At 35.6% G+C, this 8,941-nt stretch overlaps 1 protein-coding gene across 1 annotated transcript; it reads left to right on the top strand.

Moving 5' to 3' along the window:
* Nucleotides 1–5,214: 5,214 nt before the first annotated feature.
* Nucleotides 5,215–6,814, top strand: LOC134255929 (fatty acid-binding protein homolog 6-like). Its single transcript, XM_062738530.1, has 4 exons — nucleotides 5,215–5,414; nucleotides 5,699–5,877; nucleotides 6,196–6,315; nucleotides 6,750–6,814. The coding sequence occupies exons 1-4, from the start codon at nucleotides 5,342–5,344 to the stop codon at nucleotides 6,807–6,809; spliced, it is 432 nt and encodes a 143-aa protein (XP_062594514.1). The 5' UTR covers nucleotides 5,215–5,341; the 3' UTR covers nucleotides 6,810–6,814.
* The last annotated feature ends 2,127 nt before the right edge of the window (nucleotides 6,815–8,941 follow it).

Consider the following 8,941-nt stretch of genomic DNA (forward strand, 5'->3'; position numbering starts at 1 on the left):
CTGTTGTACAATAAAAGGTGTCCTCTTGTGCCCCATATGATGTATAATATAAGTTAACCTCTGGTCCCCTTACTGATGTACAATCTGAGGTCTCCTGTGGTTACCCTACTGATGTACAATATAGAGGTGCCCTCTGGTCCCACTACTGATGTACATTATAAGGTGTCCTCTTAGTCCCTCTAATATCTCAATAAGCTGACCTCTGGTTTTCCTCCTGATGTACAATACAGGGTTACCTCTGGTCCCCCTATTGATTTAAAGTGTAATATTAAGTGTCCTCAGGTCCCCTACTGATGTACAATTAAAGGTGACCTCTGGTCCCCCATATTGAGCTAAAGTGTAATATTAGGTGTCCTCTGGTCCCCTACTGATGTTCAATATAAGGTTACCACAGGTCCCCCTACTGATGTACTATATAAGGTTTCCTCTGGTCCCCCTACCGATGTACAATATAAGAGGTCCTCTGGGTCCCCTACTGATGTACAAATAAGATGATTACTGGTCTCCCTACTGATTAAGAGTATAAGATAACTTTTGATCCCCCTTCTTATGTAAAGTGCATTATAAGGTTTCCTCTGGTCCCCCTACTTATGTACAATATAAGGTATCCTATGGTCCCTCTACTGATATACAATATAAGGTTACCTCTAGAGTACCCCTACTGATGTACAAAATAAGATGGCCTCTGGTCCCCCATATGATGTAGAAAAGAAGATAACATCTGGTCTCCCTTTTTAATGTACAATATTAAGGTAACTTGGTCGACCTAAAGATGTACGATATAAAGTGACCTCTGGTCTTATTATCTTTTTATCACCTCCGATATTCGCATAAAGATTATATGGAAACAAGCGGAAGTCTTATATTGTCCATCAATAAGGATTTCATACTTCGTAAATTGTAGTATATGAATGAGACAACTGTAATCTTATGTTGTACATTATTACGATGTTATTGAAAGTTGTAAGTAGGCAATATTTTAAAATCATGGTATGTGTAGAATTATTTTTCAAATCCTCTCAAAAAAAAAGAATTGCGACCCTGATTTTTGACCGAGGGAAAAGTGCACAATTTCTCCGAATTCTCAAAATGTACATGTTTATGTAATTGGAATTTGGAGGACTAGTCAACTTGCTCGTCTTCAAATACAGTATATGTATCCCAAAGTTAAATAACAATTGGTTCATTTTTTAAATTTTATTCCTTTTTAGCTCACCTGAGCTGAAAGCTCAAGTGAGCTTTTATGATCACATTTTGTCCGGCGTCCGTCTGTCTGTCCGTCTGTCTGTAAACTTTTCACATTTTCATCTTCTTCTCAGGGCCAACAACCAAACTTGCCACAAAGCATCCTTGGGTTAAGGGGATTCAAGTTTGTTCAAATGAAGGGCCACGCCCTAATTCAAGGGGAGATAATTGGGAATTAATGGAAATTTGGTGGTATCTTTTAAAAATCTTCTTCTCAAGAACCACTGTGCCAGGAAATATGAAACTTATGGGTTAATATCCTCAGGTAGTGTAGATTCAAATTTGTTCAAATCATGACCCCCGGGGATAGGGCAGGGCCAAAGTGGCCGACCAAAATTTTACATAGAATTACTATAGGAAAATTCTTTAAAAATCTTCTTCTCAAGAATGACAAAGCCATAATTCATCATCGATATATATGGAAGCATGCTCAGGTAGTGTAGATTCAAGTTTGTTCGAATCATGACCCCCGGGGGTAGGGCGGGGCCAAAATGGCTGACCACAGTTTTACATAGAAATCTATAGGAAAATTCTTTAAAAATTTTTCTTCTGTCAAGAATGACAAAGACATAATTCATCAAATTCATATGGAAGCATGTTCAGGTAGTGTACATTCAAGTTTGTTCAAATCATGACCCCCGGGGGTAGGGCAGGGCCCCAATGGGCCGACCAAAATTTTACATAGAAATATATAGGAAATTTCTTTAAAAATCTTCTTCTCAAGAATGACAAAGCCATAATTCATCATATTGATATGGAAGCATGCTCAGATAGTGTAGATTCAAGTTTGTTCAAATCATGACTCCCGGGGGAAGGGGGGGGGGGGGGGGGCAAAATGGCCGACTTAAGTTTCACATAAAAATGTGGAGGAAAATTCTTTTATCATCATCTTCTCAAGAATGACAAAGCCATAATTCATCATATTGATATGGAAGCATGCTCAGATAGTGTAGATTCAAGTTTGTTAAAATCATGACCCCCGGGGGTAGGGCGGGGCCAAAATGGTCGTCCAAATTTTTACATAGAAATATATAGGAAAATTCTTTAAACATCATCTTCTCAAGAAATACAAAGCCATAATTCATCATAATTATATGGAAGCATGCTCAAGTAGTGTAGATTCACATTTGTTCAAATCATGACCCCCAGGGGTAGGGGGGCCAAAATGGTTGACCAAAGTTTTTAAAGATATATATAGGAAAATTCTTTAAAAATCATTTTCTAAAAAATAGCAAATCCATGATTGATCATGGGACTACTTTTTAGCTCACCTGAGCCGAAGGCTCAAGTGAGCTTTTCTGATCACATTTGTCCGGCGTCCGTCTGTCTGTCCGTCCGTCTGTCTGTCCGTAAACTTTTCACATTTTCGACTTCTTCTCAAGAACCGCTAGGCTTATTTCAACCAAACTTGCCACAAAGCATCCTTGGGTAAAGGGGATTCAAGTTTGTTCAAATGAAGGGCCACGCCCTTATTCAAGGGTAGATAATTGGGAATTAATGGAAATTTGGTGGCATATTTTAAAAATCTTCTTCTAAAGAACCACTATGCCAGGAAAGATGAAACTTATGGGGAAATATCCTCAGGTAGTGTAGATTCAAGTTTGTTCAAATAATGACCCCCGGGGGTTGGGCGGGGTCACAATGGCCGACCAAACTTTTACATAGAAATATATAGGAAAATTCTTTATAAATCTTCTCAAGGAATACAAAGCCATGATTGGTCATATTTATATGGAAGCATTCTCAGGTAGTGTAGATACAAGTTTGTTCAAATCATGACCCCCGGGGATAGCGGGGCCACAATGGCCGACCAAAGTTTTACATAGAAATATATAGGAAAATTCTTTAAAAATCTTCTCAAGAATAACAAAGCCATGATTGGTCATATTTATATGGAAGCATCCTCAGATAATGTAGATTCAGGTTTAATCAAATCATGACCCCCAGGGGTAGGGTGGCGCCACAATGGCCAACCAACGTTTTACATCGAAATATATAGGAAAATTCTTTAAAAATCTTCTTTTCTAGAATAACAAAGCCATGATTGTTCATATTTATATGGAAGCATCCCTAGGTAGTGTAGATTCAAGTTTGTTCAAATCATGACCCCCGGGGGTAAGGCGGGGCCACAATGGCCGACCAAAGTTTTACATAGAAATATATAGGAAAATTCTTTAAAAATCTTCTTCTCAAGAATAGCAAAGCCATAATTCATCATATTTATATGGAAGCATCCCCAGGTAGTGAAGATTCAAGTTTGTTCAAATCGTGACCCCCGAGGGTAGGGCGGGGCTACAATTGCCGACCGAAGTTTTACAATGAAATATAAAGAAATTTTTTTTAAAAATCTTCTTCTCAAGAAATACAAAGCCATGATTGGTAATATTTATATGAAAGCATGCTCAGGTAGTGTAGATTAGCGAATTTTGTTCAAATCATGACCCCCGGGGGTAGGGCGGGGCCACAATTGCCGACCAAAGTTTTAGTCAAAGATATAGAAAAATTCTTTAAAAATCATCTTCTCAAGAATAGTAAAGCCATGATTGGTCATGGGACTTATTTTGGATTAAAACTTTTCAATAATAAACCAATTTTCTACTATTTCCTAGCCACAGTGCTCAGGTGAGCGATGTGGCCCATATGGGCCTCTTGTTGATTTAAACTTTACAATAAAAACCATTTTCTACTTTTTCCTACCCTTAGTGCTCAGGTGAGCGATGTGGCCCATGGGCTTCTTGTTTAAATGTAGTTTTGATGGGTTTATGAATTTGATGTTTTAATTCCAGGGAAAGGGGAGAACTGCATGCAGCCCCAAACTTTGTAATACAGGGTGTACATCTTCTTTGTAAGATAAATAAAAATCAGGGATTTCCGGCAAAGAGTGTTAGAGGTCGCCAATTTAAGCATGACCTCATAAGGAAGACAAAAGAGACATTAAATTATTTATTAACAAATAATTATTTCATTATGTTAAAGGATTGGTGAAAAGTCCAAGCGAAATGAAAAGGGGGTGGTAGGGGGCAAAATTTTCACCCACCCACCCTGCTTGTTAGAGATCTGCGAATGCAGAAACTGGACGTACATCATTTTACTCTTACTATTAGTAAGGAGATCAGAGGTTAGGCACTGTGTTATATAGATACTATAACCTTACATGGAATAATAAAATCATAGATGAGACCACAGGTCACCTAACATAATCCATAAATGTTAAACTCTAATAAATCATATATCTTATAATATTGCAGTTAATGTTGCTCAGCAACCCCCCTCCCCCTCTTTGTTTTCTAATACCCACCACAGATGGTTATTCCCTTGACAAAAATAAATTTTCTGGGTTTTTTTTTACACTGAAAAGGCTTCACAGTATTCCGATTTATTTTATTTTCACTTTAGGAATGCAACTCACTACATTTTGTAGCGGAGTAAACAGACCCGATAGACGTGAACTGACGGTATTAAGGTCCTAGTTCTGCGTACATTTTATCCTTCTGCTGATGGAGTAGTAAATGCAATGCGTTGTGGGCTATTGTTCTGATGTTAATAGACATTTAATGAATTCCTATTTTTTAATGATTCATTAATTCATAAGTTTCTAAAAAGCAGGAATTGTACGACACACCTTCATCAACCAATGCGTCATAAAGAATTTAATGATTTATTAAGTTTGATAATTAATTAACTGTTGATACAACCGGATCTAGATGTTTCTGGATCATTCAAAATTATCGTAGGCTAATTCAAACAAATTTCAAATCATGGCACTGATTTGATATTTTGAATGATTCATCTATGGTATCTTTAAAATATAGACTTTACTATCAAATCTCATTTAGTGTTTGAAAAATTAAATAGACAAAAAGGTTTACAAAACCTTTGAGATTTGTGCATACAAATCTAGTTTAAATTCTAGTACGCTTAATTCGATAAAGCGTTTGTGTAAAAATTAAGGAGATCAACAGATACCTGCATATTGTTTTCAGACGATAAGAAATACACATTGATTACATCATTTTAAATAGTCGTATAGCAGACAAACCGGATCTCAGTTTACTTTTACTGGGGAGGCTTGCACGAATCACAATTTTCTGAAAAAATGTCTAAATTCAATGGAACATGGGTGGATAAAGAATTAGATCCAAGCTTTGATGCTTTTATGGATGCAATAGGTAAGTATATTTTTATAGGTTTTTTTTTGGTCAGAAAAATATTGTACAGATGAGTTTTCGGTTTAAACATAGAAGAATGTAACGATCGGACCTTCTATTACGAGTTGGTCGTAAAAAGATTGGAACAATTTAAAGCAAGCATTAAGTAAATTCTAAGGCCTTTTTAATAACCTAATTATTATAGTAAATACCACCTCTCAAACTGACATGAAATTTCTCATAGGATTTGAGTAGGATAATCTTTAAATAATAAGTAATTGCCATTTGCTGGTTGTGTATTACAGGACTGGGGGAATACAAGGAAAAATACAGGAACGCAAGGACAACAGTAACATACGAATTTAATGGAGAAAACTGGAAAATAACATGGCTCTCTTCGCTGTACCCCGACAAGCCCACGACGGTTAATATTCAAATCGGGAAAGAGTTTGACACAAAAGGTCCTGATGGATCGGATGTAAAGGTGAATTTATAACCTTTTTGTTGTGATTCTTGCTATTGACCAAAGAGAACTCATACCACATACTCATGGGCGTATCTTTGATTCAATACAAAACTTACCGCTAAAAATCCTAAAAAGTGTAAAGAATTTCTTTTTAAATTACAATATCTTTATAGAGGAAAAAAATATTTACTATATGGAAATACTTCATATATTATTTTCAAGTGATAACGTTTCCTTTACGCATTTAAGATCACTATCTTCACATTTTTTTTTCATTTTAATTTTATTAATATAACCTTTCATTAAAAATATTGACAGTGAACTTGATATTTTTAGTCGACATTCACCTTAATAAGCGACTGTGAGATCAAAGAACACGCCGTAACAAATACTGAAGACGGCAAAAACCGAGAATTCATAGTCACCAGAAAGGTTAATGGAGATGTTTTGGACTATGTAAGTTATTTACTTTGGAATATTAACTTTAAAGCTATTAATAAAGGACTTGATTATGTAAGTTCTTTAATTTGGAAAAATAGGTTAAAGATATTTATTGATCAGGTTGATAGAATTACCCTTAATTACCACCTGCATATGTTTTTTTTTTTATACATATCTCCTATTTAATTTGATAAACAAGAGCATGTTCTATATGAACATCAAACCTTCAGGCACTACAACAAAATGTATTGTATCGAATTACCAGTACCAACCGTTTTATGTTTCTTTTTTTCAGATGTTCGAGTAAATGATACGACTTTGTTAAAAGAAATGTATTTGCTTGTATTCGATTTATTATTTTTTTATATATATTATAGAAATGGTAGTTACATGCAGGAATCTTTGTTTTGCCCTTTTCCCCATTTATCTACACATTTTTTGTCTTTCAGACCACAGAGGCTATTCCCTCTAAGGCTAAAATGAAAGGGAGAATGTACAGAAAAAAGTAATGAAATGACACGGTTACTGTATTGGCTGAAATTTTAGAACTAAACAGGGTTTTTCTGAAAGTGTGCACTCATTAGTTACAGAAACTCATATTTGTGTGAAGGCATTGGAATAACATGAATAACGAAGGAAATCTTTTTGCTTCAGTTTGACTTCAAAAATAATTTTGTTAAATTGATAGATTATAATTTAAATGAATTAAAAAATGCATAAAATATATATCATACTTGTGTTATGTTGATTATTTCTACCGTAAGTGTAAACACAATATGTTCTCTGTATAAATGTTCAATGCCTATTCAGGCTGTATTTAACCCTTCAAGTGTCAATAGCGGGTCTCTTGATAGTAAATGTGAAAATCTAGAACACAAGGATTTCAAAATCAGCACATTTATTCAATACCCTGTGCAAATACATACCTTGAGTTTATCCTTGGAGGGCACCTAATGTAAAAATGTCAATAAAATTTTGCGGGATAAGCATTTAAATTATAAATTCGATGGTATTTAGCTCACCTGAGCCGAAGATTCAAGTGAGCTTTTCTGATCACAGTTTGTCCGATGTCCGTCCGTCTGTAAACTTTTCACATTTTCGACTTCTTCTCAAGAACAAATACGCCAATTTTAACCAAACTTGGTACAAAACATCCCTGGGTGGAGGGGAGTTTAAATTGTTAAAATGAAGGGCCAAGTCTCCTTACAAGGGGAGATAATCAAGAAAAGACAAAAATAGGGTGGGGTCACTAAAAAATCTTCTTCTTAAGAACCACTGGGCCAGGAAAGCTGACACTTATGTACCAGCATGGTTGTGTTGTGTTGGTATTAAATTGTGAAAATCATGACCCCTGGGGGTAGGGCGGGGCCACAATTGGGAATTCAAGTTTTACATAGAAATATGTAGAACAAATCTTTAAAAATCTTCTTATCAAGAACCACTGGGCCAGGAAAGCTGAAACATATGTGGAAGCATCCTTGGGTAGTGTAAATATTAAATTCTTAAAATCATGACCCCCGGGGGTAGGGCGGGGCCACAATTGGGAATACAAGTTTTACATAGAAATATATAGAACAAATCATTAAAAATCTTCTTCTCAAGAACCACTGGGCCAGGAAAGCTGAAACTTATATGGAAGCATCCTTGGGTAGTGTAGATATTAAATTGTTAAAATCATGACCCCCGGGGGTAGGGCGGGACCACAATAGGGAATCCAAATTTACATAGAAATATATAGAAAAAGTCTTTAAAAATCTTCTCAAGATCCACTGGTCCAGGAAAACTGAAACTTATGTGGAAGCATCCTTGGGTAGTGTAGATATTAAATTGTTAAAATCATGACCCCCTGGGGTAGGGCGGGGCCACAAAACATGGGAATAGCAACAGTTTTGAATGGAAATATATAGAACAAGTTTTTAAAAATTTTCTTCTCAAAAACCACTGGGCCAGGGAAACTTATTTGAAAGCATCCTTGGGTAGTGTAGATATTATATTGTTACAAGCATGACCCCTGGGGTTAGGGCGGGGCCATAATAGGGAATTCAAGATTTACTTAGAAATATATAGAACAAATCTTTAAAAATCTGCTTATCAAGATCCACTGGGCCAGGAAAATTGACACTTATTTGGAAGCATTCTTGGGTATGGTAGATATTAAATGTGATTCAGCTCCCCATTATGTTAAAAAATGAAGCCAAGCATGAGGACTGTTTAGGCATTTTGGACGAGTTTGAGGAGACACTTACTAATCTATTCATCGAATCTTATGGTACTATTTATTAAATATTAATGGTGGATAACATTTTATAGATCAACCAAGTCACTCATTTTTAACATCTGGTTTTATTAGTGTACTATTTAAAGTTTTGATTGCCATCATGAGTTCAAATAAATTTCCCTTAATTGGCTTAAAATGTAGAAGTAGGAATTTAATTATATATGATAACATAAGAAATAAACTGGAAAAACATGCATGTCCTTTTAATTACTCTATAGTTAGGCAAAAAAAAAATTTAATTTCTTGGTTCTCAGGCCCTCCCTCATCTCTTCCAAGGGTGCCTCATTGACCCTTTTTATTGCTAAATCAATAAGGCAAAAAAAAATTAATTTCTTGGTTCTCAGGCCCTCCCTCATCTCTTCC

Source organism: Saccostrea cucullata, unplaced genomic scaffold, assembly GCF_032062105.1.
Source record: "Saccostrea cucullata isolate Sc308-1 unplaced genomic scaffold, CSIRO_AGI_Scuc_v1 ctg16424, whole genome shotgun sequence".
Taxonomy (NCBI): domain Eukaryota; kingdom Metazoa; phylum Mollusca; class Bivalvia; order Ostreida; family Ostreidae; genus Saccostrea; species Saccostrea cuccullata.